We start from the raw sequence: 23,988 nt of genomic DNA on the forward strand, positions 1-23,988 counted from the left end.
GCGAAGAAAAAATCAGGATTTTTCAGGACACCTCTGAATTCAAGGAAATAATTTACAGATCTGTCGAGATTACATAAACAAAGGCGAAATACAGGTGCTGTAAACGCCTTAAATTATGCAACAAACGTAAGCAGCTTCTTGGCTGACCTAAAGTTAATATCAAAAAAAAAAAAAACCATTTCAATATCATCTGAACCGACGATTACCATCGGTTAAGCGGGTTTTTTTACATATTTGATCGAATTTCTCATAGTTTAATTAAAAATTTGACTATAATTTAGATGTTCTTTTTTTGAAAATCAGAACAATTCAGAACACTTTAAAGACACATTTTTAATAATCAGGACAATTTGAGAGTTTTTGACAAATCAGGACGGTCTCTCGAAAATCAGGACGAATCCTGATGAATTAGGACATCTGGCACCTCTAACTTACGGTCAAATCCAGGGTGGGTCAGTAGGGTGGGTGCATATTGAGGAAAAGTTGGCAAGGGGTACCAAAAGTTTCTCATTGGTGGGGGTGGAGACGGAGCGTTTTTTGACAGCGAATTGTTCGTCTACCATGCCTACGATTACGATTGCCTGTCACAAGATGGACGATTCCGTGCATTGGTATAAGAACACACCTGAAGCTTTACCCGCCTTGGTCAAATCAAGAAACAGAGTTGGGGATTTTTTTTTATTATCTGACAATTTGCGCCGGGGGTCTTCAGATTTTCCCCAAAATTGAAAATTTGGTTCATTTTTGCGACTTAAAAACACTTGTATTTTTTCAGATTTCTAACATTTTTATTTGTTGAGTTAGCTTCGGTTAAATTTTTTTGTAAATAAAAAATAACCGTTTTTCAAAGCTACATAACTCTGTTATTTTTCAACGGAAATTATAAAATAGCACATCAAAATGCATTGAAATTTTATCAGCTTTCCAAATAAAATAGTTGAAAAAAATTAAATAATTACCTTCATCATGAAAAGTTGTAAATAAACTTTAAATGGCGTCTAAAAGTACCGTCTGCACCACCGAATATTTTGCAAAAAATACCATTGTATAGCTCGATTCCTGATGCAACTTTTATCTGAAGACACCAAAGTGGGCCATCAACTCCTTGAAGAGTTATGAAAGAAATAATGACGATAAATCTCTTTTTTTGCGACGAAAACAAACAATGGTCGAACAACTGCACTCACATATGGAGGTAGCGCGCACTTCTAACAACATGGAAACAATAGAACTTATCAAAGCAGGTAAAAACACTTCTTTTTCGTGCTTTGTAGAGTGTTTGCAGCAAAACTGACTTTAAATTTTAACCAAAATTCTTAGTATCGTATTGTTAATGTGGTATAACTAATAATGGGAATGTTGCTTTAACAACCTGGTCATATACTATATAACTTATTAACTTCTCGATCAAAGATCATTGTGAAGCATAATCAATGCCAATAGTAGAAGGTTCAGTCCCTGTGTTTGGGATCACAAAAATGTGATTAAAAATGAAATATAGGCGTGCTTTACATTGTTTTTATATCGGGAGCTATGCACTGGACACCAAAATCCTTTCCCATTGATAAAAAAAAGTATGAGAAAATGGCACAAATGTTGTAAAAATAATCGAAGAGCTCAGTATGGCCAGCCCAGGCTGTAAAATGATGAAAAAATGATACTTCTACCGTATTCGTTTTATACATTCGCCCAGTTTTGAGGTTTACCATACTAGAAAGAACATAATTCGTCGTCAGTGTTTTGCTACCTCGATCGCTCACACACGAATCTTCAGAGTTCCACCGTCCATTTTATATAAAATCTGGGGAATTACGGATGCAAAACTTAGCGCATAAACTTCTAAAAATGACAGTAAAATGTGCATAACTTGTTGTGACCTGGTGCAAAACTGAGTATAAACGAATACGTTATTTGATTTTTGGATATAACATGAAGTCAGTTAAGCTGCAACAATCTACCGCCCCTACTTTCATAACAGTCCCATATGCGAAAACAAGCAAGCGAGGAAATCAGCTTTTTCTGTTTTGGAATATATTTTTAAATTGTGACCACCACTTTCAGCATAAACGAAAATCGTTTCTAGGTTGTCATAATATATCGTAAGACCTGGAATTTTTGAAATTGGGTTATTGGTAAGGTCGAGAGCACCATTTTTATTCATTACGGGACTGTTAATCGACTTTATTTGAAACCTTTTTTGATCATTTTAGAACTTCTAAATGCAATTGCCAGAAAAAAGCATACTTTTGGAAAAAATATCGTGAATTCCACATTGTTAGTTGAATCTTTTTACGATTTTTGACTGCATCCGATAATTTTTCGCTCAGGAAGTCATTCCTAAGAAAGTCAGACCTTCCTTCGAAAACTACTGTGCATCATTCGACATCAAGTGAATTGAAAAAATGTTTAAATGATTCAAAGCAATAAACCAAAGACTATTTCGCCGAAAAAAGCATTGAAAAGTAACCACATCCGTGGTATTTCACATATGGGGCTGTTATTCAGATATATTCCATATACGACAGCCACGAATTGATATTTTTTTCGATATTGCTAGAACAAAACCTCTTTTTTAAGTGTTCTATTTTGAAGCCTTATGTTGAACTAAAATGATGAAAATTCATATGGGACTGTTATGCGAGTAGGGGCAGTCTGAAAAGGATAGAAAAATAGTGTTTTTTACCTACTTTGATAAGTTCTTTTGTTTCCATGTTGTTAGAAGTGCTTGCTATCTCCATATGTGATTTCAGTTGTTCGACCATTGTTTGTTTTCGATGCAAAAAAAGAGATTTATTGTCATTATTTCTTTCATAACTCTTCAAGGTGTTAATGGCCCACTTTGGTGTCTTCACATGAAAGTTGCATCATGAATCGAGCTGTACAATGGTATTTTTTGCAAAATATTCGGTGGTGCAGACGGTACTTTTAGACGCCATTTAAAGTTTATTTACAACTTTTCATGATGAAGGTAATTATTTAATTTTTTTCAACTATTTTATTTGGAAAGCTGATAAAATTTCAATGCATTTTGATGTGCTATTTTATAATTTCCGTTGAAAAATAACAGAGTTATGTAGCTTTGAAAAACGGTTATTTTTTATTTACAAAAAAATTTAACCGAAGCTAACTCAAAAAATAAAAATGTTAGAAATCTGAAAAAATACATGTGTTTTTAAGTCGCAAAAATGAACCAAATTTTCAATTTTGGGAAAAATCTGAAGACCCCCGGCGCAAACCCGTCAGATAATAAAAAAAAATCCCCAGTTGCCAATTCTACGAAATCTACGGATTATCGAAAAAATTATAGGTACTCTGCGAATAAACGAAAATTCTACTTGAAGACAATAAAAAATTGGTAATAAGTTTCATTTCAGTACAATTTTCGTTTTTCGTCCAACCTACGGATTTGAGCGGTTTGCAATCTGGCAAACTTTCAAGAAGCAATCATTGCTGGTCAAGGTTCCGAGCAGACCAGTTACACAGAGAGGTTGAAATCAAATCTATTTTATAATTGGTAATTTTTTTTTTTGAAAATGGGATGGAAAAAATTAATTTTGAACCAACTCCAAAAAAGCTTTTGCAAGAATATGGAAGAATTGCACCTTTTTGTTTTCCAACCCCAACAGTTTTTAATCGCCAGCACTCACATCTAATACAAGAAGCCTTGAAAGCCGAAAAGGCCAATTTTGGGCAAAAGAATCGTCAATCAAACGAAGAAATGCAGCTTGGGGGCCATCTTACCCCGTACGTCTGGGAACCATCTGATGAAGCCATAAAGATTTTAAAATGTCTCATCTAGATTATCTTTACAATTTATAAATTCCATTCCTGGCCATAAGTTATTAATATATTTTTAGACTTTCTGTAAAATGAGAAGTTAACATTTTTTCAACTGTCATTCCAATATGTAGGACTTACAATATTCGGATGTTTCTTAAAATTTTTCTAGAATCCCTTTTCTCGTTATACAGCACTTTTGCTCCTGTGCCTTTTTACTTGTTTGGATATTTATCTCAACTGTTGATGAACACTCATTTTGGTTCTCGTAATATGTTAAGAAAAAATTTTAAATCAAATTGTTTTTAAAATCTTTTTGTTTTATCCTCAATCCATCATTTTCTGGTTCCGGATAGATATAAAAAATATCTAAATTATTTGATTGATTATGAATGTTTATTTGTTTAAAATTGGCTAAGAATTCTAAATCTGCTTCTTCATATCGGTTGCTGAATCATTATTTAAAATCTTTATTCTGGGTCTAAATGGAAGAAAATAATTTTACTAAGAGTTATTATAAACTCCATGGACATGGACATCAAGTCCATAATTGAATATACAGAGTTGAAATCATCAAAATGAACGTTGAAAGTTTTTCTGTAGTCTTTTAATACGAAGTTAAGGCTGCCTCACAATACCGCGTCGGACGTCGCGTCGTGTCAGCTGTCAACGCCGTCGTTGAGTACTAAAACGCTGACGCGACGCACCCGACGATTTTTGCATCACAATACAGCGTCAGGTGACATAGCAACCAAAAGTTTGTTTTGGTTCGTTTCTTCGTTCACGGTGTAAAGTTTATGCGAGTGAAATTAAAAATTTTTCGTTGTGATTAAATTAAAAATTTATAAGGTAGAGCAGGAAAGCGGTTGGTCGTCTCCCAGGAAAGTGGAACTAAACTACAACCAGTCCCATTGGCGGTACTAGCAACGCCTGCAGAGTAGACACCTTCCAGAGCAGACGTCTTCAAGGGAAGAAATGATGAATATTCCGATGGTCTACCTCCACCCAATTCTTCTACCGATAGTGTATCGACAGCTCCCGCCAGAACCAAGAGTGAAAATCTTATTGTGTTATTAGTGTGTGATTGTTGTGTTATGTTATCTCAACAAAGGCAGCAATAAAAATGATTGTTTTTTTACCCATATAATTCAAGTTTTTCACATTTTCAAAAATAATTTAATTCACTTGTGTATATTTTGTAAATCAAGCGCAGCTCTGAGAAAAACGTGAAAGACGGCCGAAAGAAACAAAAGTATTACCAAGTATAGATATGAAAAAGCTTAAATATTTTTTAACAATACAGCACTGTAAACTCGATTACTGTAAACTGTAAACTCGAACCAGTATGACAAATCGTTGATTTCTTCAAAGGTGTAAAAGATTTATTTGTAGAAAAATTATTAATAAAGGCAATTAAAAAATTTGAATTAAAAAAAATGGATTTTTAAAAATTTTGGTTCTATTTGTACCAAACTTCGATAAAAACATTGAAAACGGCTCAAACGGAAAATGATATCCTCAAAATGAAATGTCAACACGACGCTGACGCGACGCGACGCCCGACGGGCTATTGTGCGCCCGCCTTTAAGCTTACACAAAAATGTAAATTTCAATTAATTTTCTTTACATTGATTTCGTAAATAATAGAAATAATAGATAAGCAAATTGCAATATTCATTACTTATCGAAATCTATTTCTGCTCCTGAACCGTTATCTGATCCTTATTCCCATCTTGATCAAGATTCAGTAACTGATTCGAATTCAATCCTATATCTCATCCCGATCCAGAAACATATTCTAATTTTGATCCCGATTTGAAATCTTATCATGTTTAGGAACTTGTTCAAAGCATAAAAAAAACTGAGTACAGTTATTTAAAGGAAAAACTAATCGTTAAAACTTCGGCCAACTTTAATAAAATTTCATAAAACTTAAAGCCTAAAGTCTGCTTCATTTAATATTGGAACAAATTCTTTTGCTCATTGTGGCGCTCCTAGTGGACGGATTTGGAAACTTTTTTCACCCACGTGTCGGGAAATTCATTACCTTTCACCATGTATTTATGTCATAACACCAAACGATAGCATTTTGTAAACAACCGCCATGGAAGCCGAACGGAGAGATCAAATTGTGCACAGTTTTCTTGAAAATCCATTGTTGTCGGCATCGAAGCTAGCTAAACAGCTTAAAATGCCCAGAAATACCGTATGGCGTGTTATCAAGCAGTACAAGGAAACATTGACGACGGCTCGGAAGCCGCATTCGAAGCGTCGGAGTGGAACTGTCGACTGGAAACTGCGTGGGAAAGTCATCAAGGCCGTCAAGAGGAATCCCAATCTTTCAGACCGCGATTTGGCCAATAAGTTCCAGGCCGCTCACAGTACGGTGCGACGAATTCGTCTCCGGGAAGGAATAAGGTCATTCCGAGCCAGCAAACAGCCAAATCGGACGCTGAAGCAGAACAGTGTGGCCAGAATCCGTGCTCGAAAGCTGTACGACCAAGTGCTGACCAAGTTCGACGGATGTATTCTGATGGACGATTAGACCTACGTGAAGGCGGACTTTGGCCAAATCCCAGGTCAAAAATTTTATTTGGCGACGGCTCGGGGGGATGTACCTGCAAAATTTAAGTTCGTGTTTGCGGATAAATTCGCCCGCAAGTACATGATTTGGCAGGGGATATGCAGTTGTGGACAGAAAACCAAAGTCTTTCTCACTGACAAGACAATGACATCAGAAGTCTACAAAAAAGAGTGCCTACAGAAACGGATTCTGCCGTTTATTCGTGCCCACGACCGTCCAGTAATGTTTTGGCCGGACCTCGCAAGCTGCCATTACAGCAAAACGGTTATGGAATGGTACGCAACGAACGGGGTCAGCGTAATACCGAAGGACCTCAACCCCCCAAACTGCCGCCAGTTCCGGCCGATAGAGAAATATTGGGCAATCACGAAGCGGAGGCTTAAGGCAAAGGGAAAACTTGTTAGGAACATGACTCAAATGAAGAACTGGTGGAATCAAATCGCCAAAACGGTGGACGAAAAGGGTGTGCGCCGCCTAATGTGCCGTATTACGGGAAAAGTACGAGAATTTCTTCGAAACAGCAATGAAAAATTTTTTAATTTTTTTTTATGAAAGAGTAAAGAAAATGCTACATTTGTATGAAAAACAAATTATGAATTCGTTAATAAATGACTGAACTACACGCAATTGTTTGTGTTCCAATATTAAATGAAGCAGACTTTAGTAGATAGTTTTCCTTTGTTTAGTTTTTATTTTATAATAAGTAAGTTTTAGTAGACCTAGTAAAAAATTTATTATCTATGAAACACATGAATAATAAGATCTTTTCTAGTTTTAACACTTAACATTCCGACACTTTGTATATTCCTTTTCATACCGTCGGGGGTCAAATGACCCTTAACACTTCTCCCGCTAAAATTATCTTGTTTTTCATCTGATTTTTACAAAATTTATAGTTTTGGAAAGCTTGTAACGTGACTCAAATATAATTCTCTGACAATGTTCAGCTACAATAATTTATTTTAAAGTTTTCCAAAGCCCAAGAAAAAAAATCCGAAAAAACATGCTTCGAGAAAAAGGCTGTAAGTCAGTTAATCAGTGCTCGGAAGAAAATCACTTAGTGTCTGAAAAAGCTGGAGTTTGAAGCTATATTGTAAAAACCGTACTTTTTTACGAATAAACCGCTAAACCTGTTTCACTTACAGTTGAAAATTTTCTGAAAATGAATTAGAAAGTTGACGTAATTTGTGACATTTTGGCATTTTTAGATTTATAAAACACGAAACACAGAATTCTTGACGGGTATTCAAAGGTAGCTGTTTTTCGAACTTCTTATCAATATGCATTTTCTGATACTATTCTAACACCTAAATTCGGCTTGGTACTAAATTTTAATTATTGTGATTCTGATCCCGATTCTTCTCCCTGATTCGGCTTTGGATTTTTATCCTGAGAATCAACCTAATTTTGAACAGGATTCAAATGTAGATTCTAAGCATATTTTGAATTCGGAGCCTAGACCTTTCTGATTCTAAATTTGACTCAGTTCGGGGACCTGATCTTGATCCTGATCTTATCATGATTCTGATACTCATCCACATCCAGATCAGGATCGGGATTGGATCATGATTTTATTTATTAAGAAGTTTATTTGTATCTTGGGCCTGAACCATATAGGTATTACTTCTGATCTTTTTTCTGGTTCTGCCCGGAATTTGATTCAGATTCTTGAGGAGCTTATTGGTTAGGAATTCACATAAGAGTAGGGGAAAACTGTACAAGACGCACCAGCGGGGTAAGATGGCCCATACCATTATTTTTTAAAAATACTCCAACTTATGGCTACGAATGATGTTTTTCTTTATTTTTGTTGCGGCAAACATTCTCTATAATTTCTTCGGTGAAAATTTCATTGGAACGACTTAAACTCTTAGAAACAGAATGATAAATCGAATCTGCGTGAAACTTGTGATTTTTCATGATTAACATTTAAGGTTTTATTGCAAACCAAACTTCACAGATTGATAAAATTTCAGCTTTTCTTTTCTCCAATCGTAGGCCCCTTTGGAAGACTATTAATATTTGTTTCATATTTCATTAATTTTTTACAAATTTCAACTAAAAGCAATCTGATAAAAATTGGGGCAGAATGCGCACCAGACCACGTGTTTTACACTCAAATTTAGAATGTTGTTAATTTTTGAGAAAAACCGAATATCAAAAGGAAATGTCATTATTTTTATCTGCTGACTCCCAAATTACGATAAGAATGTATAGTTGTATAAAATTTCGTCTTTTTTCAAGTTTTAAAGGTGCACTAATATTTTATTCGAAAAAATCATTTGCCGCCATGTTTGCCGAGATATCAGCCAAGAAATTGAATTTCGTTGCCTACTTGAAGGCGTTTTACTAGGTATCAAAAAGTGTATTTCAAAAAGCGATATTTTCGATACGTTTAGCAATAACAAATAAGTTTTTGCCAAAGTATGCTTAGTTTATAAAAATGTGAAGAACATGTTACTAAACATTTGATGTAACAATAACTATATTTCATATAATCATTATACTATTTCTGACCACCCTTCCGGAATGCTGCGTTCTGTCCCCTAGTTTCGGCGTTCTATCCCACGGTGTGTTCTCTAGCTGACTGAGTTTTTAACAAAAATATCATCAAAATTGAATTTTATCGTTATTTCGTCTTTCTAGTAAGACGTTAAATAAATCCCTGAATCGTCGAGAACGTTTATTTCGGTTCTTACATGATTTTTAGCGCTGTAAATAGCTTTAATGCTTAACGGTGCGTTTTGTACAGTTTTCCCCTACTTAATTAGGCTGTGTTCCTTGGTTGGAACCCAAGGACATGATTTCAAACACATTGTCTTTGGCAAATAAGGTAGTGTATTGATAAGCTGGTGGGACTAATTTTCTTTCACCTATGTACACAGTTTATACTTTGTGAAAAGTAAGTGTGAAATCTAAAAAAAATTGAAAATTTATGAAGGATCTGCGAAGAAACGTTTCAAGGCGAGGTGTATTAGAAGTAGTTTCACTACTACCTACTAAATAACTTTTAGATAAATCTAATGGAAAAAGCTCGACATCCAGTCACGTAACCCCCTGGAAATGTGCACAGGTGTGATTGTCTGGCTAGCAACTGGCTAGCCTTCTGGGTTAGTATACTTCAATCACCTGATCCAGACACTACAGTTTGGCCCATAAGGGGTCCATTATTCGTACCGGTATTCGCCGACTGAACCATGGCGTTGGGTCCAACCATCTGCTGTTGCTGTTGCTGACCCTGCTGTTGTTGGCTCGTTGGCGATGGCAGGAAGGTCGTCGAATCGACGAAACTTCCCACTATGTTGTCCACACTGGTAAGCTGTTCCTGTTTGATCGTGATAATTGTACTATTTGTGCTGTTGTTGTTGTTATTGTTGTTGCTTCCGGTGGTTTGGGGATTGGGGAGTGAAGTTATTGCTGTCTGATTTGGGTTCAACTGCTGCTGCTGCTGGCCACTTCCGTTGGCCGTTGTGGTCGCTGCCGAGGTTTGCTGGACCCGCGCTAGACGAATATCGTTCAGCGTTATTGCTCGATGGTTGGTCGGTGAGCTGTCCTTGTCTGGAAGGTGGGGTTAGTAGAAAGGAACACGTATGTACAATACAGAGGAAGAGGAACCCGACACCAGATAATGGGGCTTCTGGGTTAGTCAATCACAGGTCAGATCACATGCACCTTCTAGAATGCTTGCTTGCTTATGATTCGGCTAGGAATCATCAATGCCTTAACTCTAACACGAATACTTACTGTGTCCACTTATGAAATCTGAGTCTATTATCGTACTTCTAGGCTCATAAGTTGTCGTACTGTCCACGTAATCCGCCGAGATGTCGTAGCCCATGGTTTGTTGAGGTGTAACCGACGTCGAATAGCCGTAAGGACTCCCGTAGCCGACTTCATTGTTGTACGCGTACCTGACAAGGAGAGGAAAATTTCAAACAAAAATCATAGAAAGGATGTTCTATCAGCTTCCGGGGACCTACCCGTTGTAACCGTGATGCAGCTGGTCACTACTCGAGGGCGTCTGATTGTCGAATACGGAACTGTCCGGGGCGGCATCGCTTTGGGCTCGCATCTGCGCTCGATGGTACCGTACCTCGTCCTCCACCTTCTCTCGCTGCTTTTTGGACATCCGCCCGAACTTGACGGCTGGAATGGAAAGAAGAATGATAACATAAGATTTTAACATCTCTCTTCAAATGAAAAATTTTATAAACAAACTAGCAGACCCGGTAAACTTCGTCTTACCATGTTAAACTTGGCGTCAATTTAATTTTTTTTTTCGCTGTTTGGCTTAAAAACAACATCAAGTCTTGAGTTGTTAATCGTATCGCTTTCTTGAACATGTCCTAGTTTTTTAACATATCCATCTTTTCCGTTTGCTCGAATTGTCCCGCTCAATTATATCGGAATCAAATCTAGGAATTTTAACTCAATTCCACGGGTCTTTTCATAAATTATTAAAAAATTCTCTCCTATCAATTTTACATGCATATTACATGAATCCTTTTCGTTTACTTTTCTTTGATTCGGATGCTTTGAATATTGGCGAATGAAATCAGGTAACAGCTTCCCGTTGCAAATTCGATTTTTTCAGCACTCAACGCGTTGCAACGTTACCATCAAACTTGGCAAGCCTCTTGCTTTAAAAAAATCTACTCTTTATAACTTGTTCCATAAATAACATATGTGATTATATCTATGTTTTATTTATTGTATACCATTTAGTTGATTTTCTCCGCTTTGCTCGAGTTCACTTTAAGGTTTAAATCGAAATCAAAAGTTTCTCATTTATTGGATTTCATTGCATATGAAACTTTATGGAAGAAGAATTTTTGATATCGGGACAATTTATGGAGTTTTGCCCAATATTCTGCCTAGCGCAGCACTTTTAGCTCCCGAGTAGCTTTTGATGGTAAATTTTTTTAGTACTGAAGAAATAAAAACATTAGATAAGATTTTTTACAAACCATTTTCAAGCAGCTTCGCTTTCCTCGCCTTTGGAAGCAGTGGTTTTTTATTTCCATATTTTCATCAAAATCATGTTCAAAAAAAAAGTTCGCTCTTTTTTTTTATTTGTTCGAGCAAAAAATGCAAATTAAATCAAGAAGACTTTATTTATTGGGTTAATGTTCAAAGGAATTGAATTTGGTTTTGAAAGGAGAAAATTTATGTTTAATTTTTTTGTTTTTCAACCGTATTAAAGCATTTTTATTTTCATTTTTTCCTTAAAGACATACCTGCCAATTTAAACCATTGTTGTCTGATTTAAAATTTTCCTAAACAGTGTTGAAGGTGATTTGCGATTCTGTTTAAGATTATGTGATATTTTCAAGATTTAATAACATTTAATTGGAATGCAGGTTTTGAAAAATTAAATACATAAAAAAGAACTAATCTTTTAAGGCTACGATCATTTCATTCTTTTTTCTGGAAATTTTCATGTACATTTACCTCGAAATTTACCTCGACATTTAAAAATTTTAAATATTCGCTTCAAATTAAACACTCGGGATACCCTATCTGACTATTTTAGAGAAAAATTGGTATATGTTTCATGGCTAAAAGGCGTGTTGCCACTTGTTTCACCGTGTGAAATGACAGGAGTTAATATTATTTTCAACACTTTTAGGTCATAATAAAAACTTATCAAAAAAAAATTCTGCTTCTGCTATCCAAAAAATTATGCTTCTGGAAAATCAATCACAAAAAAAATTACAACAAACAATCGGATCTAAAGTCTCTTCTATGTAGTCAAAATTTCTTAAACAAAAACACACATTTATGTTAAGTATGTAGTTGAATTCTGTGTAAACCAACAGGGAACCTGTAAACAGTTTTTTGGTGAACGATTTAAAAAAAAAAAAGTTAAGTTTATTTAGTCAGATTGTGTATTTGGGCCCAACCATTTATAAATTAAGAAACCATGCATACATTTTTGTGTAAATGTTGAACGTTTGCAATTCTTTGCATTCGGCTTTTAAATGAACATCAATCCTATATAATCCATTTTAAAGGACAAGTTCTTGTTCAGTTCATGTGTCTGTTCATTTGCAACGGATTTTGTGGTTGTTCTATAAAATTAAAGGCGCTTGATACAACTTCTGTGAAGCACATTTCTACATGTTCGTAAAATATTTCTAGCGAATTGGATTATAAACCAAATCTTTCCATTTTTCTTTTTTTCAAATATCCGCAAAGAGTCATACCATTATTTCATACGCATCAGTACTAAATTCATATTATTCAGACAACAATTCCTTCTTTAAATAACACGAATTAAAGTTTTAATTTTTTCATATCGTTTAAATGGTTTTGATTTGATCGGCAAAATATCAATCTGGATCAAATGTAAGCGTCATTCTTTACTTTGTGCTGTACAAATGATCTAGGAATCAAGAAGAAAAAACACATCTAGGCTTCGTATGGCCACCACATGCATTGAAATTATACTTGGTTGAGAAATGCGCGCCCAAATATTCTCACTAAACAGTATGCTATGCCATAGTTACTAACCTCCTACGACGCTTGCTCGCGACGCCTCGACCATGGAGACGAAAAACAAACCGCCCGGCGCCGAAAAGAAAGAAAACCTCGATAAAATTGAAGGCCATGACTTTAATTTGATTCAGTTTATTACAAATTTAATGATTACGGACAATTGATGCGACTTTTTGTTGTTTTTGTTCGATATAAACCGATTCGCATGCCCACAGAATATTCTAAAAATAATTTCATTTGAATCGGTTGGATCATTTCGGAGGAGTAGTACTACAAACACCGTTACAAGAGAATTTTATATAATAGATAATTTTAAAATTTATTTTGCATAGCTGGGGATATTTGATTACTTAGCTATATCTCGGAACTGGAATGTCTTAAAAAGATCAAATATTCTAGGAAAATGTACCAAAAGGAGCAAGACACCAATGCTATAAGCTCAAGCGCTGTGTGGCAGCGGCATAAAGAATACTGCCACTGGGATACTGGTCCATGTCATACGAGGCAACTTTTCCAGTACTTCCCAGATACATACGTATCTTATATTTGTGTCTATTGGAAATCATTGAAGTTGAATCTGGAGAGGGAGCAAATAGGTCAAGGTCAACTAAAGCAGGCAGAGTTCAGTATTGTTTCAAGTTCAAAACGTCGGAAGCAAATGTTTTGAATCTGAATCAGTTTTGAATTCTTGTCGGTATTTTTTAAATTTTGGACGTATTTTCTCTCGAGAGGGGTATGCCAATAGCGCATATGTAAAACATGCATTTGTACAAGCTGTACTCTTCCATATTCTCTTGTGTTTCCAATTTGGATTAATTCATTTAACTTATCTCTAATAGTATTCTCTAATAAAATTTTACACATTTTATTCTCAAAGCGCAAACTTGTATCTGGAGGCGTTCGTTAGTTAGATATAAGTGATTTTTCAGCAAAAACTTGTACTTTTGAAACTGTCATATCTCGAATTGGTGCAAACCAAAAAAATATTTTCTTACGGCATTTCATACATCAAAAAGTTGATTGTGACATTATGGGAGATGGGTTATTTTTTTAACTCAAGAAAAAAAAATCCAAAGTTTGTTAATTTTCAATACAAATTCACCCATTGAAATGCCCTGTGAAAGAGAACATCCCCATTTCTCGTCAAAAGTCAAATTTTCATCGTTTTGTTATTGTCTTTGTTGATTGCGATGCTTGAATAACCAATTGAGCACATTTAGTCAAATTTAAAAAAAGTTGGAAATAACTGAGTTTTCTTTTATCGTTTTAAAAGTTTTTAATTATTGCAAATTTGACTAAAAGCGAGAAAAATATGTCAAGTCGCTTATTTAAGCATCGCAATGAACTCAGACAATAGCAAAACGATAAGAATTTGACTTTTGCGCAAGAAATGGGGATGTTCTCTTTCATAGGGTCTTTAAATGTGTGAATTTGAATTGAAAATCAACAAACTTAGAATTTTTTTTCTCGTCTTTAAAAAAAAACCTTTCTCCCAAAATGTCACAATCAATTATTTGATGTAGGGGAGATAAAGGCATAATGGCCACCTTAAGGAAAACTCTTATTTAGTCATAGAAAACAGCTATAATATATGAGTTACATCATTGTATGTATTCAGACACTTAAATAGTCGATTTCCTAATTGACTAGAACTTGAAAAGATGAAATCGTTTGAAAATGCATTTTAATTTTTTTTTTTTGCCGAAAGCTGAAAACCAGTCACTGCAGGGGCATAACGAGAACTCCCCCTGAGGCAGAATAGGCACCATTAATTGAGCATTTTCTGCCGGAGAATCTAGCAGCGAATTCAACTCGATGAAGTCAACTGAATAATAGAGCTACAATTTGACTTGTTTTATCTGAAGATTTGGCCTAGAGGTGATAGGCGCGCTCGCTATCCCGGCATAGCCTTCACTCCAATTTTACTCCGATTAGCTGTCATTATTATGGAAATCTGTGTAAGGCCAATAACATAGTAAGAGCGATGCGATGCGAATTGGCGAACGCGGCCAATGCGAACTCGAGCGGCGGAACAAATTGACATCTGCTTCGCCGCGTTGAGTATGTCAGGTTTAAGCGATTCACATACATTTTCATCAAATGTGGTTCGCCGCATTGAATCGCATTCGCCGTTTCGCATCGCATCGCACTCACTATGTCATCGGCCTAAGAGTAAAGAGCAAGCTTTATTCTTTTTAGCAGGCCCAAGCCCAATTGGAAGGTGTCGGAGAAAGAATCAGAGGCCCAATCGTCAGATGTAAACTAGTCAAGCTATAGCTGTATAATTCAGTTGACTTCATCGAATTGAACTCGCTGCTAGATTATACGTCAGAAAACGCTCATCCTGCCCCGTTTGATAGTGCTCTGTTCGCCCCGCTTCTACAAATTTAAGTAAAAACGCTATTTAAAATTGATTAAAGTGAAAAATCCAAAATTTAATGATGGTGAAAATCGAGAAACAATGTTTACAAAATCTAGCAGTGCGTACAATCATGATGATTTTAATGTCATAAAAGCTTATTTCGTGGTGCTCAAAAATTGTAATATTTTCATCACTTGAGAACCTAGCTGGTTTTCACAAATATTTCTGTTAAGATGATAAGAAGATTTCTTTTTGGTGAAAAGTAAATACTATAGGAAGTACGAATCAAACCCTCATAAAATTTTATTTAAGAAAATACGTACTTCTGTAGAAAAGAAGAGTGCTTATTATGCCCCGGGTGCTCGTTATGTCCTTATCTTCCCAATGAACTAAATAATGTAGTCAGAAAATGGTTTTTTGGTTGCACCAATTCGAGATATGACTGTTTAAAAAGTATAAGTTTTGGCTAAAAAATCCCCTTATGAATTCATAAACACTTTTTGTGTATGAATTCATTCACAAAAGATAGATCCAGAATACTGTTTTTTCGACACACCCTAACATTTTAATATTTAAAAAATCATAACTAGCTTACGAAACGTCATATGTATGTGGCGTCTTCGGTAAAGTTGCCGCGAAAACCTGCGGCTTCAACTTTGTAGAAGACAATTTCGCTCGATCTGTTCATTGGAGAAGTTTTTTCTAGTCACGATAAATTCCATTCTGGACCACTGTGCAATGGATATAGAGTTGAAATCATGGCCGTAGAAACGGGGGGAGTTTTGGGGGTTAAACTCCCTCCATGAGGATCCAAAACAGCAATCGAGGTTTTCTACTCTACATTAAAAATTTTAAATTTATAACCAAATTATGATAATAGAGTAGGGTTTATCAAGAGTAACAAATCAGACTAAAAACTAACGCCAAAACCTCTAAAGTCCATCTCGAAGTCCAAAATTCGGCTCCACTTTTTCAAAAGTTTCTCACTTGTTCATCTAATTTTCAAGACTAAATATTCAATTCTGAAAAAAAAATTAAACCCATTTCGGAGGCTCTGATCCCACAATTCCCATAACCAAAATTGCATTTTTATTTTCATACTTAGAATTCTGCATCCAGTTCAAGCTTTTTGAATTTCAGTTCGAATAATCATAAGAAATTAGAAATGAAAAGCTGCTTTGACATCCTGGTTAAAAATTGGTTTTGTACTTTATAGCAAATTTAAATCATGTATTTCGAGATCATATGCATTTTCAATATTTTCATAATAGTTTTCCGAATATGAAAAAGAGAATTTTTTGTTATATTCAAATTCGAAGTTCTTAAACTTAGTTCTTGAACAAAATTCAAAAATTTAAATCTTCGAAATGGCAATCCAAAATTGAAAAGTCAGATTCAGATCTTTGTAAATTCATATTTTAATTCTGATTCACAATAAAGATACAAATTAAACCTGAACTACAGAATTCAAATAATAGATTCATGCATGAGGGCTCTAAAACTTGGCTCATAAAATTCTGATCTGGAATATTTTTACATTTCAGAAAGCGTACGGAAATCGGTTAAAAATTCAAAGCGTAATTTTTGAATTCAGGTTCAGAATTCAGATTCAGAGTGCAGATTCAAAATTCAGAAAAAGGTTTAACTTGTAAATAAATTTTACAATCAACATTAGTTATTGAAGAATTCAAGAGATCATTAACTTAACACATTGCGAACCAAATACGAGATATCTCGTTTTTTCGCTTGCCAGCAGTGTGCTACATTTCGAAGTATAATTCGAATGGACTGAATTTGAGTGTTAAACTTTTTTCGACATAATTGAACACAACATTTGCCGTAGCTTCGCGGTCCTTTATGTGTTAAGATTGGTTGTCAATTCAATTTCCAAATTTTAATTTAAAAAATAGATTGTAAACACAATTAAATTGAAAACCACAAATAAAAGGTAGAATTTGAGTTCTTTGTTTCATCCAAAAAACCCAAATTTTATTTATTAGAAATCATCCACAGGACTATCATTATGGAATTGATTCTTCATGAAAAATATTTGCTGTTAAAGAAACACCTTCACCTAAAAAATTTGCACAAAATTCTATATTTTCTCAGTGCATTGTTTAATATAATTAACATTTTTAACATCATTTTCTTACTCATAGTTATCACACAAACACAAAAAATAATAAATAAATTAAAACTTTCAAAACAAATCGCAAAAAAAGTTTCATATAAACGATATTTTTGATAAGTCATTAATATAATTTTCAAAATAATTTGTAAGCGGTTTTGTTTTGAAATTTTAAAGAAATATTCTCTAAATACAGCTTTAGAAAAATAAATAGAATTCTAAAATAAATGTCAGATCAAGTAAAAAATTAACCATGATTAGTTGTTAAGAAAATAACAATAATTTTTATTTATCATTTATGTTAATTTACATTTCTTCTCTTCATTCCTTCAGTTGATTGAATCGCCATGTGGAATATGAATTTTTAATAAGGAATAAAAATTAAAGGTTTATGTTCCTAAACATATAAAATTCAGAATTGAAAGTTTTTGGCGTCCTGTACTCGAATCTTTTGTTAAATTTGGACTATCACATTTAGTTTTGATTATATGGAGTTTTAAATTTGTGCAGAGCCGTAGGAAGAACTGACTCATGAAAGGGGGGGGGGGGGGGGGGGGGTTGGGGTTGGGTTAGGTTGATTTTTTTTCCTTTGACATTATTGCTTAAACAATGCATGAATATAATTTTTTTTTCAATACTCTTTGATTATTCGTTTTTAAGTTCTTTTACATGAATATTTTTTCGCGGTAAATGAATACGATTGAAAATACATCCAAGAATCTTTCAAATTATGATATGGATTTGTGTAAAGAATCTTTAGTAACGAAATCGGAAACTTACTTTCATCGATGGTTGATATCTTGAAATAAGTATCTAAAGCTTAAGATTGTCGGGTGAATAAAAACATAAAATCAAAATTCGGACATTCTATTTTCAAATTTTTTAAACCAAAATCCAGGCAATATCATGGAATATTTGACAAAAATCCAGGAATTATTCAACAAAATTGACGGAGAAAAACATTTGAATCATTACTTTCTTATCGACGAGATTCTGTATCGCATATCAGACAACCAAAAAATCGTTCATGTTTATTTTAATAAATCTAACATGAAAAATTTCGAAAAAATTATTTGAATTTTTATTTGATTTTCCTAAAAACTGTATATGAATCCGGACAAAACCAGGATTTTTTTTTTCAGCAAAATTTGGGCAACCGGGTTGTGCTCAACCTTTCCCAATTTTTTTTAAATTAAATATCCGGGTACAACCGGATAATCTGGCTTGCTTAATTTTGCTAATTTGATTTGAACTAACAATGATTTTTTAAGAAAGCCTTCAAATTAAAAAAAAAATCTATTAATAAACCCAATTTTCAAAAGTAAAAGTAAAAGATTTGCGGATCAAATCGGACTTATGCAAGCTCGATCCTAGTTTTTAGTTTGAAATTTGGTTCTTGAAAAAAATTGCAATATTAATAATGTTGAACAATACGCCAACACATATGGAACTCCCTGCAATTTCTTTATCAGAAGATACGTGTTATTACTTTTCATTAAAAATTAATTCTTGTGGATGTTTTTTTAAAAATAAGTTGTTAATAAAACTTCCAAAATGAAGTTACATTCTACTTAATTTTTGTCATTTTCAGCTGGATTGTAACGGACTGAGTTTGGTTAAATTTTAAAATCGAACTAACAATCAGAATTATAAGCCAGCGATCTTTTGCAATTTGAATTCCTTACCGAAAAAGTCATCTTGGTAATTTTATTTTGATTGTGGAACTCATTTATGAGCTGAATCTGAACTTTGAATCGGAATTCAAAATTTTTGATTTTTTATGTGTTTCAGAATTTCAATACGTTTTCTGAATTGTACATTAAAACGGTTTCTGAATTTGGAAATATAAGCCAGGAATTGAAATCAGTTTCAGAGCTATCAATCATGAATCCATAATCATAATTCGGATGTTTCGGGTTTCAATGATTAATCTTAACTTCAATTGTATTTGTCTAACTCGACTTGCAAGTCTAAATGAAAATAAAAATTTCGAATGAATCATCTGAATCGCCATTTTGAAGCTTTGTTAAGTTCGAATTTCGCAAAAGAAGAGTTCATAAACTTCGAAACTGAATATGAAACAAAAATTCAAAATGCTTTCATTTTTTTTTAATATTCGGAAAAATATTAACTTAATATAAAAAACGCGCATGAGTTTCAAAAATCACGAATCAAATTTGAAGAAAATTTAAAACAAATTTGAACATCGATTTCAAAAACAACTTTTCGTTTCAAATTTTTAAGATGTTTTGAACCGAAAATCAAAAATCCTCAACTGGATACATTACCCAAAATATGAAAACACAAATACAATTTCAATTTTGATTCAAATGGAACCAGAATCTCGGAAATTAGTGAAATCCTATTTAAAATTTTGTATTCAGAAATTAATTACAATCAATAAGTGAGAAAATGTTTTAAAACTGTAAATAAATTCTGAATCTGAGATTAGTTTTCAAAGTTTTGACATCAGTCCTGGGTCAAGATTGTTACCCCCCCCCCCCCCCCCTCCCTTTTGTATGCTCATGGTTTTAAGTGAAATCTACATTTAAGAAAAAAAATCTGATTCTGATTTGGTTTACTGTACTTCATTCAATTAAGCAATAGTATTTTGATGGTGATGATGCATGATCTAAATGAGTAAAATTAAACGGTTTTTGAAAATTTGGAAAAATATGATTAGGTACAAGAATTTTTGACATTACTGAAGAATACTGTCAAATGATTAAATTTATGCATTAAAAAATATCTAAAATTCAATTTGGTTTCAAACTTTTTTTAAAAAAATTCATTAAATGAGAAAAAATAAACAAATAGAAAGCATCAAGATTTTTTTTCCCAGAGCTCAATAAATAATTTTAAGTCTTGAGAAAGTTAATATTTGATTTTAAACTTTAATTTTAAATTGTTAGGTTTTTGTTTTCAAGTTTTGTCAAAAAATTGCACAAATTTCTTAAATAAATTAAACCTATTTTGAAAAATTATTTCAATTACAAAAGCTGATAGAAAAATTGTGTATTTAAATTCAGTGCACCTAAATCAGTCAAAACTACATTTTATATTCATTGCACCTCGGAAAAATGTAAATTTCCTGGCCTTTGGTAGTTTATTAAAACTGTTATAAATCTGACATTGAGCATTGAGTAGAACAAGGAAAAAATTTTAATTGAGGCTTAAATTGGTTTCTTGAGGTACATTTCATATCGACATAACATTTTTCATGACATTAACGATTTTTTAAAATCATTTTTTTTTGTAATCAAATAGAAGATATTAGATTAATGAATTGTTCAGCTTATTTCATGGACCATCGTGAAAGGTAAACATCTGTTACATAGTGTCCAGCTTGTCGATGTATAATATCAGTATTCGATGAATTAATTTTGAAGTTTAAATGGTTTGTTTCAAACACTGTTCTTGTTTAGTTACACTTCTTAATAAAAAAATATGGATGAATTTGTTTTGGAAATTTTTTAATACGTTTTGAAGTCAAAAAATACTGCTAGAAAAAGAATTTTTCTGAATATAAATGTGGTTGTTTTGAAAAGCGAAAAAAAAAACAGTCGCAAATGAGTGAATTCACGTCACAAAAAAAGTAACTTTTTAATTTTTGTGAAAACTTTGTCATTTTCTTGTATAAAAAAATGAGATCTTCTTTGAAAATGATAAGACGATTCTAAAACACTAAATTTTATAGAAATCGGTTGTAATCTAGCTGTGTAACAACAACGCGAATGAGTGAATTCACGTTACGAAATTTATTTTTTTTTTAATTTTATATGAAAAATATGCTTTAAAAACTGTTTTGATGGTCGGATTTTTACAAATCGAACAAAATTTGTTTGATTTTTTAAATAAGATCATTATTTTTAAATAGAAATACAAAAAGATTGAAAAAAAAATTAAAAAATGTTTTTGGTGAATTTTTAAATGAAGACTGTGAGAAACAGTAGTAATTTTAACGTATGATCCCTCAATATGTTGCCATTCAATTGCCAATCAAAATAAGGAAAAAGTTAGGTGAAGATACTGAAAAGATCATAAAGATGGTAAAAGTCGGAGCAATAAAATATCGTTTTTGGAAGTGCACATAAAATTTGAAGGCTCTAAAGAATGGTTCAGTATAAATTTATATTTCGTGACGTGAATTCAGTCAACTACCCTGTACTGTTTAAACTGCGTGAATTCACGTCACAATTTCAAATAAGCGTAACTTCGTTCGTTGTTCTTTAATCGAAAAGCTACGCACATCAAATTGTGGGTAATTATTTTTTCTACAACTCATTCCAAGATATCAATATCCTATTTCCACAGAGAGAACAGAAAATTAAAGTTGTATGTACTGAAATCGAAAATGGTCAATTCTAGCGTGAATTTACGTCACAAAAGTATTCGATCACAACAAAAACAACTTACATTTTTTAATGACCAAATTATATTCATTTTAAAGGAAATTCAATTTGCGACCGTTTGCTACAATTTTATTTAATTTTCAAGTAAATTGGTATACTTCTAGAATGATAACAGTGCATAAAAGTCCGGAAAAGCTATTTCACGTTACGGTGGAATGTGTCCTTAGAAGAAAAGATAGAAAAAAACAGTAGAAGGTTAGTGATTAATTTTTACCTTGTTTTACAATTTATGAATTAATTTGTTCTTATTTTAATTTAAGATTGCAGGTAGCAAAACATTTTTTTTCTAATAAATTATTTTAACTTTTTTTAAAATTCCTGCAGCAGGGATTTATCAAGATTGTATGGAAATGCCATGTACCTACGTTGTCATCTTTTGTAAAATGCTGTTTTACTCATCCGATTTGCACCGTAGTTTTAAGCTGCATTTGGAAACTCGACAACCGACAGCTTGCAATGAGATAGCGTCAGCTGATAAGGGGCCGAACGATTTTTTCTCTGTTTTCGCGAATTCGGAAGAAAAAATTATACGAAGAAGGAAAAAAATCGCACTGATAAGCAACTGATATCTGTTTGGTTTGTCGCTGTTTGGTGTGAATTTCGTCACCACCGGTTTTGCTTCGAGTGAACATTGTGAGGTAGGTTCGGATGATTATTTTTTTGTGTGGGCTTCCTATAACATTGCACCTGAAAATAGTCTTTGTTTGTCCTAGGTCTGGGACGATTCGCAAACCACATTAATAGGTGATAAGCTGGCTTATAGGAGCAATATTATTGTGTACCGGTATATAAATGGCGGACTCGAATACCTCTCAAAATACCGGTAGGCGAAAAGGAAAAAAAATAAAGAAATGCACACCAAATATATATGAAATTGTCCATTTGGAAGTCTGTGTTGTGATTGCAGTTGCGAGACCTAAATGTAGGTCACCAGACAGTTTTTTGTTGCTTCAATTTCACTCAGTGCAATTTTATTACGTTTGACATACGGCTTGTTAGGTTTTTGCTGCTCCGGCTGATATACAGCTACGCCTATCACCGTATGGTTTTGATGGAAATAGATGGTCATGCGGGAATTTAAGGGATATCAATTTTCCAATAATGCTGACAAATTGTTTCTGCCAAAAGACGATTCAAATTAGGCTGTTCTGCTTGTTACAATCCATGATCAATAAGAAACTTTTCCATGAATGTCACTCCATATGTGTAGAGTAAGTGTTGTTCATTTTATTTCTGGAGTGTTCACCTTTAAACTCATCATAAAAATATGCGGAAATATTGCAGTTATGTTTTCGAAGAAATTTGATCTGTATCAAAACAAAAATAACAAACCAAGATGAAAATAGAATCCTTAAATAAAACTTATTTACTCTATATAAACCATCTATTTTCAACATCACTATTTTCATTTTCTCCCCCTGGGAAGTAGCGCTCCCATTTAACCACCATACCTACTAGAGTAAAGCTACTTCCGACCATTCAAGAGCTGTTTCATTCAGCTGCTCTAATGCTGTGCTGGAAGTGTCTCGTTGTCGTTTCGCGCTCGATGTCGATAATTTTCCCATTCTATGCTAATGATAATGGGAAAATTATGCAACCGGGAAAGCTTTGCGATAATGAAGCTGTATGTTTGCATAGATCTGTGCCGTAGCAGAATTTTTTGTGGCGGAAAGGACATTTGCATGTTGCTTTTTTATTTGTTGAAAACCATGAGACCTTTTTCGACATATCAGAATCATGGTTGGAAATGTTGCTTTTAAAATAAAAATTTAAATGTTTTTGCTAAGTTTCATTGAAAAAAATTATTTTAGTAAACTGACGAAACCGTGGTTTGAAAAGAATTCGATTTAAACTCATAGAATACTGCACCTATAAATAAAAACAAATTAATTCAGTGATCCGTTAGTTAAAAGCTACTCATCAACATTTCTGGCAGCTTAAAAGTTTTAAAAACATGAAAAGTAAACACATGGCGCACAAAATACGAGAATTCTCGTTTTCCGCTTAGCGCAATAGTACTACACTTTTAAACATAAATAACCACAGAGTTCAGACGTACAAGTTAACCACCGTTGAAGTGGTCTTGTGGATAAACTGACGCGAGTCTGGTAGGCCAGACGTACTAGGTTCGATTCCCGTTATCGGCCAGAAATCTTTTGGGTTCGATTCCCATAACTCTCCTACAGGTAAGATGTGCTAATTGACTATAGGGGAGAATGAGGATACT

General features: G+C 33.6%; 1 protein-coding gene across 12 annotated transcripts in view; it reads right to left on the reverse strand.

Moving 5' to 3' along the window:
- Positions 1–23,988, reverse strand: part of LOC129749663 (probable nuclear hormone receptor HR3) — a 554,515-nt gene that overhangs the window by 18,519 nt on the left and 512,008 nt on the right. For 9 of the 12 annotated variants that reach the window (XM_055744698.1, XM_055744701.1, XM_055744699.1 and 6 more), the window contains 3 exons: positions 10,342–10,507; positions 10,106–10,272; positions 9,491–9,919 (listed from right to left, as the gene is read on the reverse strand). In XM_055744698.1, the coding sequence (XP_055600673.1) occupies positions 9,491–9,919; positions 10,106–10,272; positions 10,342–10,507 (762 nt within the window). The remainder of the gene's footprint in view (positions 1–9,490; positions 9,920–10,105; positions 10,273–10,341; positions 10,508–23,988) is intronic. The other 3 variants (XM_055744695.1, XM_055744694.1, XM_055744696.1) reach the window with 2 other exon arrangements.

Source organism: Uranotaenia lowii, chromosome 2, assembly GCF_029784155.1.
Source record: "Uranotaenia lowii strain MFRU-FL chromosome 2, ASM2978415v1, whole genome shotgun sequence".
Taxonomy (NCBI): Eukaryota; Metazoa; Arthropoda; class Insecta; order Diptera; family Culicidae; genus Uranotaenia; species Uranotaenia lowii.